We start from the raw sequence: 10,279 nt of genomic DNA, 5'->3' as shown, positions 1-10,279 counted from the left end.
ACACAATGATGAAAGTATTCAGCCATGAATAGATAGATAAATTTTATGACAGACCAATTCAAATGAAGGCATTTGAGCCAAAAGTATTGTATCTGTCAAGAGAAAATAAAAAGTTGAAAGGTATGCATAAATGACAAAAAAAGAACATATAGATTACAGGTAGTCCTTGTTTAATGATTGCAATCACTCGGTGCTGCTAAATTTGGAATGTTCACCCCAGCACTGGGATAATTAGCTGGAAGATAATTGAGATTAGTATTTACATTCATTGGAGAGGAAGGGATTACAACAGAGTAAGTAGGCACATAATAGGGAGTACACATCCCAAAGAATAGCCTATCAAGGGCTCTTTCGCTAGTGAACAAAAGCTTTTAGTGTGAAATTGATTTAAAATCTGGTCAATTTCAGCCAGCAATTGCCGTCCATGTGAGAGCTCTAATCAACTAATTAAGATCACAGAACTGAGCTTGTTCATTTCTAATTGCCACTTTTTAGGGAGTATTGCACTGCAGAAAAAAAAACTACTTAGGAAAAGTTAGCTTATGTAGTTCTCTCTGCTCTGGGGTGAAAGCGAAAAATGGGTCAGGCACATATTTACTGTAATGGTGAACACGACGGAGAAAGCAATATTGCAAAGATCATAAATACAGACATTAGTCACACAGTTACTTTTTCATCACCATAGTAACTGCAAATAATCACTGTCCCAGGCAGTTGCTAAACAAGGACTACCTTGGTTGATTGTTAAAGATGGGGGAAATGGAGACATTTTATGATGTGCATATGCTGGTAGAATGAATATTAAGTGATCTGTTGCAAGGAATAAAACTTTGCCCCTGTCCCCAGCAAAACAAACAAACAAACAAAAACAGCTATGCTTAGGAGTATTCTATGGAAGTCAATTGGATGTTAGAAAAAACATAAAAATTCACTCCAATAGCAATTGGATACTTAAAAAATAAATGTTAAAACAAGAATACAGTGTTGTTGTTGATTTACTATTTTTTATACTTTCAGGCTTACTCTTTTTCTGTGCTTTGCACTACCCCCCAAAAAGAATAGTGTGATAGTTAACTTTGTAACGTATGTACAACTACATTACCTTTATATTTACAGTACCTACTTTAGCAAAGATTAAGAAAATAACAAAAAAAAGAAATTATCACAAAATACTACAAAATGGAAATTGAAGAAATGACTTGGCTAAAAGGTATTTTTTATTCCAGCAAAAAAAATCCGTTCATCACCCATAAACAATCTTAATTCTTCTGAAGATTGCATTATAAATGAATGGTTTTCTGTAACAGTCTGCCATTTTTGCAGCTATCCTAAATGAATCAGCATATTTGCATTCAACTTTCATTCCATACATTATTTTCATCCCACTGAAATAAAACAGTGAATTACATTTATCTTTCAAAATATATAATTCTAGATTTGGCAAAATCATTTTCGATATCAACAGTTTCAACAGAACAATTTGTTGAAATACCTCAGCAATGTATTTACAACCAGCCAACTTGTTTGCTTATTCTCACCTTAATATTGATGTCAGGCTATAAAGGTTTACATTCCCTTGAGTCATGCTCAATTCCTGCCCAGTGACTACAGGGCCAAAACTCTGGCCATAGGTTTACTTGTTTTGCATAGCCATGTCATTGTTTACTCAAGAAAAAAGAATAGAGCTTTGTCTCAAGCAGAGAATTTTTTTGTAAAAAGAAGTACATTCATTATCCCCAACTGAGGCAGACTCAAGGTTCTCAAATTCACCATTTTCACTTTGTTCAAAGTGAAATCCTTTTTGAATATAGGGCACATAGAGAATTTGTTTTCACTGGAAGATTCCAAGAGCTTTTAACACCTGTTTTTTGGTCAAGTTTCTTTTCCTTTTCATAATCAATAGAGACACTATTGAAAACCTTCTGTGTAACTCAAAAGTAACATTACACCAGCACTTTAGACACTAATTATACTGGTATACTTCTTACCAGCTTTTTTTCCTGTTTTTTGGGGGTTATAAACAATGATCAAGCCTTTGAGGACATTTATAAAGCACTCTGTGAAGTTCATACATATCAGATTCTTGTGGTCCAAATGTAGTTTCTAGCAAAAGCTGAGCTCTATTGCTTTGTTGTACTCAGTCTTTATGGTATGTTCCAAAATGTAACTTACTTGATCACTAATGAAAGAATACATATTCCTTAATTATTACAGTATTAGTTTCCTCTTGACCCAAAAAGATAAAACTTACTTTTTACATGCACATGTTGCTACAGAGTGGTCTATATTTGTGCTTCCCCAGCACTTTGTATATTGGAGCAATAAGCAGGCATTTGGTTTAACAAATGTTTACAGTGGTAGAAATGTCATCAAACAAGATGTATGTGATGGACACTTGCTTATAATATATCAATGTTTCACAGAGAATGCCAGGGAATATTTGTCGTAGCAGGCATGGAACTGATGTTATAGTTGCTATAACTTTAAAAGGTCCAATATTGACTCTATCAGAATTGGAAAAACAGGACATTCTTTTGACAAGTCTCATTTAAAAGCTAGAAGCATCCTAGTGATGAAAGCCTACAGAGCAGAAACCCATCAGACCTGAAATTCAAACATTTCTGTCTGCTTCTTGGCTAACTTTGCTACTTCTTCTCTTATTGCCTTCACCAAGGCAGTTGTAGAAAGATTGACCGAAGCATCATTTTCTATTATGCTTTGCCGAGATCCAGCTGTAGCAAGGTGTAGAGCTTGTTCCAGGCTTGGGTACACATCTTCTGATTCACCATACTGAGGGTGAAGCCTCGAAAGACAGTTGTGCTGATAGGGTGGACATGAATATGCTTCTATGTAGCCAGGGAGCGGAACCTACAGAAGATTTTAAATAGAACATGAACTCTTTTCACTCAAATAACAATACTGAACAGCTGCAATGCCTGCCTCATCTAGATATACCATTTGGGGGAAAGTTGCAAAATAATTGATTAATCAAAAGTTTGGAGTTTAATTACTCCAAAGAAAACACGATTTTTGAGTGGAAACTATTGAATGAAATAATTTTCATTGGAAATCAATAAGCTCCTTATCAAATGGTTTTGCCGTTCCTCAGTAATCTGATGAAAACAGAGAAGTATACTCTGATCCATGCCCAGAGAGGTACTAACTTCTCTAATTGGAATGAGACTTCTCTGCTCCTTGGACATGAAGCTACATGCCCCACCTTCAAAACAGAAAAGATTTCAGTTTATTACCAACAATTTGAATCCTAATTTGCTAAATTAAAACAGATATCTTTTCTGAAAATATGACACTATCATATTACATAAGATAAGAAGGCTTTGAATTAATTTGGAAGTAGTAGAACAGATATTCTGGATATTATTCTATTGGATTGTTGTTAATTTTTAAAATCTGCGTGCTATATAGAGGCTGTGTTCAAGCAGAATCTGAAAACAAGAGATTAAAATCTAGAGATTAACTTGACTGCTTTGCATTTTGTTCTGTACAAATTTTGTATAATAGTCAAGGTCTACTCATTTAATAACCCCAAAACTAAAGACTGAAACTAATAATAGGTCATACCCTCTTTTCCTAATAATCTTACTAATGAAGTCAATAGTTCCTATACATGACAATTTTTAAGGATATTTTATTGGAAAGATATTCATTTATTTACCTTTTCTCAAAAATTATGGAACATTATTGTCTTTCAAAGCTGATGTTTCACTTAAATTGATACAATATACATAAAAGAGGACATAATATTTGTTTAAAGCCCAAGGCAAACTAGTCTTCTACTTGGAGTCTGTAGATCTCTATAGCTTTTTTCCTCACAGCAACCAAAGCTGAATCTGAACCTTTTCAAAACCTTTTAGGTAATTTGGAGAATAGTAGAAAGACAGACACATTATGTATAAAAACTAGCTCACATGCTTTTTCAGATAAGGAAATTGCAGAAAAAGGAGAATTGATAGAACAAAAAAGATGTATTTTTCTACTCACATGATATAAAAAGTATACAAGGAAATCTTCACACTAGTTTGGAGAAAAAATATTGCTTACAATAGGGCTACTGGACATGGATTGTAAAATCTGGACAACGACTAGATGATATACAGAAAACTCCATCTCTCTACTATGAGCTAGTGGTCATCCTGGTATTTACAGCACAGATGTGGTAGCCATTAACTTAGAGTAGTTCACTTTTCTATCTCATATCCATGTCAGAAATCTTTGACTGCCAGAATATACAAGATAGGTTTTTCGTTAAAAGTTTGTATGCATATTTGTTTTCATTTTAAGCAAGGATTTCAATCAATCTTGATTTCTCAAAACATTTTTTTCAGTTTCCCAAATCTTTTCCAGATATCTTCCTTTTCCATTATACAACTTATTTAAAGCATAAATTTCATTATCTCCTCCAATAAACAGATTGGAAGCAATAAATGTGTTACAGTTTCTTCTCTATTCCAGAAGTACTCTTGGTGATACCTGGCACAATAAGCATCCTCCTGAAATTTCATAAAGAGGGCCCTACAAAGTCTGCTATTTTTTTAAAAAAACTGCTGAAACTAAGAATATTTATTTATTATTTATTACTTCAGTTCAGTTATTACTTTCATTTATTATTTATTACTTCAGTTCTGAGGCCTCCTGACTGTGTGTGTGGAGGCCTCTCTTGATACAGAAAGTATCAAGAGAAGAAGACAGCTAAGTTAACACAAAGTTCCCCCCCCCAAAAAAAAAACAAGTAGCAAAAAGAAAACAAATAATGGGGTTCAATCACAATCCTAGCCCGCAGTCTGGGAGAACAACCAGGTTTGGTTGCAGAAAGTCAAAAGGGCATAACTAACAACTACAACATATATGCACATATATGTCTGAAACAAGAGGCATGATGTTCATCCATGATCGTAAAGACTAACTTTATTTAGTTTTTGATTGTATAACTTTCTTAATTGATTGTGTGAAAGCTATAGACATCCAACTGGACCTTTCACATTTCAATGTTTTTAATAGTGATTCAGATAAGGAAGTAGAAGGAATGAACAAATATACAAATTACACAAAATGAAGTGGTGTAGCTAATACCTTAGAAAGCAAAATAAATATCATTAAAACAATCTTGACTGAGAGAAACTGAAATGGGATTAGTGATACAACAAGGATGGCAAGATGAACAGAAATGAAATCCTATGAAGAGAGACTGAAAAAGCAGCATATTTAATCTTCAAAAAAGAAGACTAAGGGGAGATGTAGTAGCTCTCTTCAAGTGCCTGAGGTGACATTATCTCTCTTTCCATGTAAGAATTTATATCTCTTTCGCTTATTGTGTTGTTTCACTTTTTAAGCATTAAAAGTGTTTCATTTTTCTAAGCATTAAAATTAAAAGTATTTTCATTTCATTTTATTGGATTCCCTTACATATTTTAAGAATTGTAATCTTTCCTAAGACTCCTAGATAGTGAGTGGAAAATGAATACTTTAATAAATACATAAATATAAAATATTCTTCTTTCTGTTTGCAGTATTGTGTCGGATATTAATTTAGGACTCTGTTTTATTTAACAAATACTATTTGAAACTTAAGGGACTCTTTAAAATATAGTTTGAAAACTATGAAAAGCAATTGCAAGATCCTTTCAAATTTTACTTCTATTTAAACCATACAAAATCATGCCGTTCTATTGCTCAATCCTGCTCAAGACTGCAATATAACATCAAAATTTACTAGGCACCTAATGTTTTAAAGACAAAAATCCAACTACGCTCCTGTTACTCAACTAATGCTAAGTCAAACTTGTTAAAAACCTGTGTCTTGGAATAAAGCACTAGAGGCCAGTATTTCTCTAGTTCAGGCTCATAAAAATGGTAACCCAGAACTACAATGCTGAGAAATCAAAGATTCAAATGTTTTTATCAACCAAACCATCTGCAAATCTGTATTCCCTCATAAGATCACTGTTGCCATTATCAAAAAATTCTTCTGTTTTTTTCTAAATATGAATGGTAGAGATAACATGCCATCCACAGGACAGTCAGTATTTTCCAAAGAAAAGATTACCTGATTTGAAATTGTATTTTGCAGCGTGTTGTTTGATTTGGATGAAAGAATGGGTGTTGCTGAGAAATAGAAGACTTTTAGAGTTAAAAGAACATAAGGTTTGGGTTGCTTGGATATTTGTGGTATGATAAAATTAATGTTGACTTCAAAAATCATTATATTATATATGCCACATTGAGACTATGGAATAAATGCAAATCCAGGGAGTGCCCAAAAAACATCTTTATAGCTCTCAACATAAGAAACATTCTATACCCGAGAAATAATAGACAAACACAAATTAAAATATTGTGAATACTAAAATTCTTCCAAGAGGAATATAAAATAAAGAGAACAATTGATGACAGAGGGATATGTGGTTTTCTTATTTACAGATATCAGATAGATTTAAAATAGATAATTTACAATAACTTTTATTGATAACATTTGTTTTATCACTTTTTGTTGATTTTTGCTTTTACAGCCTCTCTTTATTTAGCATCTAACTCATTTAGTAACCATTCAAAAATTATTATGATGGTAACAATAATAAATAATTTTTTGACTAATTTGCATATTTACAACTAAATTTCATGAAGTTAAAAACAAAACCTTCAGTGTCAAACTGATTAACGTCTGGTCAGTTTCAGGTACCAGCAGAGCAAAGAGCTCTAATCAAATAGTTACGATTACAAAGCTGCACTTGTTAATTTACAGTTAGCACTTTTTAGGAAAGAGCTGCACTGCAGAGAAAATCAGGAAGAGATAACTTGTTTATCCAGTCTCTCTACCCTGTGAAGGGGGGAGGAGAAGCCAGGAATTAATGGGTCAGGCACAGGACACTTTACAAGAGAACTTTATCTGAATGAGATGGCAGGAACCACTGATCTTTACAGCATCTCTCTTTCTCAGCAACCATTTTGCTTAGTGACCATTTTGTTACTGATTTAAGAAACAGATGGCGGTCTCTAATGAAAGGGTGTACTATTTAAGAATCAGATGGAGGTCTCTAATGAAAGGGTGTACTATTATTTTAATAGTTGATTTGTATTTCCATTTACAGTTGTACTGTATTTTACAAAGAAACTAATTTATGTAAGATGGTGTTTTATGCTCTTCCAAAAATAAATGATCTAGAACAGGCTCCCCAACCCCCGGTCCATGGACCGGTACTGGGCCACGGCATACCAGCAACCAGTCCATACAAACAAGCAAAGCTCCATCCATGGGATGCAGGCAGCACACAAAACCACACACTCTCCGGTCCATAGAAAAACTTTTCTCTACGGAACCACTCCATGGTGCCCAAAAGGTTGGGGATCTCTGATCTCTGATCCCGACACCCAAAATTTCAGTACTGGAATTCTCTATTTTACTCATTGTTTTTAAAAAAAGGAAGTTGTCAATTTATTCATTTAAAAAAAAATCTTTTTCAACTTTTCATTTAAAAGCTTACAAAATGATTTGGACAGAACACTAGATCAGAACTCTCAATGTTGATTTCCTAGTCACTTTCATGTAAAAGAAAACATCCCCCCTTAAACTAAATCTTTTCCATACAAGATCTTATACACAATGAATCTTTGCTTCCATCCATATGCTTGGTTGATGTTGGTTTTTTTCTCATTTTCTTGTTTTTAAATGTTTTTAGTAATTTGTAAACTGCTCAGATTCAATGGGAGTTGGGCAACATATAATATCTAAATTATTACTATCTGTTTACAAAAATTGAGTTGTGAGTGGCAATGTCACAGTTGCCAGTTCTTTTGTTGGTATTGGCCTTCATATGTATCAAGTTCGTTTGAAGAAACTAGCATGTTGTAATCTACAGGCATAGTAAATGTGTGAATTCAAGCAATGTGGCCTTTGGCAATTGGTTGATGGAAATTTAGTCAACGCAAGGATTTTCTAAGTGCCACCCAAGATTTGTCGATATGGCATCCAGTTTATCAATTATCATTATTGTTTAATTTACAAACTCTATTAGAACAGTATAAAACCAACACAAACCATATTTTCATCAATACTGTGAAGTAGAAGAACTAAGAACAGGTAGTCCTCGACTTACAACATTCATTTAGTGATGTTCAAAGTTACAACAGCACTGAAAAAAGTGACTTATGAGTATTTTTCACACTTACAACGGCTGCAGTATCCTAACTGTCACATGATCAAAATTCCTATGCTTGGCAACTGACTCGTATTTATGACAGTTGCAGTGTTGCAGAGTCATGTGACCACCTTTTGCAACCTCCTGACAAGCAAAGTCAAGGGGGAAGCCAGATTCACTTAACAAACAGGTTACTAATTTAACAACTGCAGTGATTCACTTAACAACTGTGGCAAGAAAGGTCGTAAAATAAGGCAAAACTCATGTAACAAATGTCTCGCTTAGCAACAGAAATCTGTGGCTCAACTGTAGTCGTAAGTGAAGGACTATATGTTCTTAGTAGACATGTATTAATAATTATGTAAAGTCTGTTTTGGCACTGTATATTATATCTGACTTGATCACTGAAACCAGATCATTCTTAGCAATTTGTGTGGTTTTCCAAGTACTTTTGGAAATCACAATCAGATTGGACAACCATTTGTCTGAAATGGTATAAGGTTTCCTGCTTGAGCAGAGGGTTAGAAGACCCTTCCAGCTCTGTTATTCTGCTATATGTTCTATAGTTCTAATACTCAGCTTAAACCCTGTTTAGGCATACTGGAAAATTTGAGCAATGTGTCTAGCAACTGTTTGGAATGGATGGAAACTAATCAAGGAGAGAAGCAACCTAGAACAGTGGTGGCGAACCTATGACACAGGTGCCAGAGGCGGCACTCAGAGCCCTCTCTGTGGGCACGGATGCTGTTGCCCCAGTCCTAGGCCTTCAGCTGGGTTTTATAAAACCGTTTCGCTTTAGGCCTCTGCTGCCATGTGCAAAAAAAAAAAAAAAGGTTCAAACAGTCAATTTCAACTTCTTGCGGGAAAAAAAAGATCTTGCAAAGTTGGAATTGATTGATTGAAGTTTTTAGTCCCACCCAGTCTGCCATTACCACCGCAGCCACGCCCACCCAATTGGCCACACCCACCCAATGGGCCACACCCAGCCAGCACTTGACGATGCCTAAGTGGGTTTTGGGTTGCAGTTTGGGCACTCAGTCTCTAAAAGGTTTGCCATCACTGTAGAACTAAGGAGAAACTTCTTGACAGTTAGAACAATTATCCAGTGGAACAACCTGCCTCCAGAAGCGGTGAATGCTCCAACACTGAAAGTTTTTAAGAAGAGACTGGATAGCCATTTGTCCAAAATGGTATAGGGTTTCCTGCCTGAGGAGGGGGGGTTGGAGTAAATGACCTCCAAGGTCCCTTCCAACATTATTATTATTATTATTATTATTATTATTATGCATTAATGAAGCTTTATAAAAGGAACTTGAAACATTAATGAACATTAGCAAAATGAGCTTCCTTTGTCGAACTGTAACATCATACTTTAAGTTCTCTTCTGGAAATGGCCAGATAGCTGAATAATACAATATCAGTCGCATTCCATTACGTATGTGAAACTGCTCTTTTCTTCACTTTTATTATTTGAATGCAAATCTTTGAAAATCAACAGCTTTTTCATTTGTGCTGAACCCTAAATTTGGAGTCCAGAATTTTGTATTTTAATCAGTCACATAGTCTACACATTATTTATTCTTAGTGTATTATTTACTATTCAGTTTTTTCTTTCATTGATTTTAATTGTTTATTTTAATTCAGTTGGGTTAAATTTATTTTAATTCAATTTTTAAATATAATTTTTATGGTTGAGTATTTTTATAATTCAGTAGAGATATCTCTTGACTAGAAATTGAAGTATCATATGTCTTACACTACTCTCAGTTGTTCATTATGTACTAGAATATATTGGCCATATATCTTAAATCTACTACTTAATTGCAAGTCATTGATCAATATTTTTCTTGTATTTAGTGTATTACTATCAGGTTTATTTTTTTTCCCTTGAAATAATAATGGAATTTAAAGAAAGAAACATAGGTAGCCCTCAACTTGCAGTAGTTCATTTAGTGACTGTTCAAAGTTACAACATCACTGAAAAAAGTAATGTTATGACCTTTTTCACACTTATGACCTTTGCAGCATCCCCATGGTCACATCATCAAATGTCAGACAGTTGGCAACTGACTCACACTGATGAAAATTGAAGTGGCCCGGGATCATGTGATCACCTTTTGCAACCT

The 10,279-nt window shown here is 34.3% G+C and overlaps 1 protein-coding gene across 7 annotated transcripts in view; it reads right to left on the bottom strand.

Annotated features, from left to right (window-relative positions):
* Positions 1–479: 479 nt before the first annotated feature.
* Positions 480–10,279, bottom strand: part of KIAA1549L (KIAA1549 like) — a 166,763-nt gene continuing 156,963 nt past the window's right edge. For 5 of the 7 annotated variants that reach the window (XM_039355961.1, XM_039355963.1, XM_039355965.1 and 2 more), the window contains 2 exons: positions 4,003–4,035; positions 480–2,868 (listed from right to left, as the gene is read on the bottom strand). In XM_039355961.1, the coding sequence (XP_039211895.1) occupies positions 2,599–2,868; positions 4,003–4,035 (303 nt within the window). In that variant the 3' untranslated portion in view covers positions 480–2,598. The remainder of the gene's footprint in view (positions 2,869–4,002; positions 4,036–10,279) is intronic. The other 2 variants (XM_039355962.1, XM_039355966.1) reach the window with 1 other exon arrangement.

Source organism: Crotalus tigris, unplaced genomic scaffold (genome assembly GCF_016545835.1).
Source record: "Crotalus tigris isolate CLP2741 ecotype Arizona unplaced genomic scaffold, ASM1654583v1 scf7180000018777.2418813, whole genome shotgun sequence".
NCBI lineage: Eukaryota > Metazoa > Chordata > Lepidosauria > Squamata > Viperidae > Crotalus > Crotalus tigris.
The sequence above is the reverse complement of the archived record's forward strand: the minus strand, read 5'-3'. Positions and strand labels throughout refer to the sequence as shown.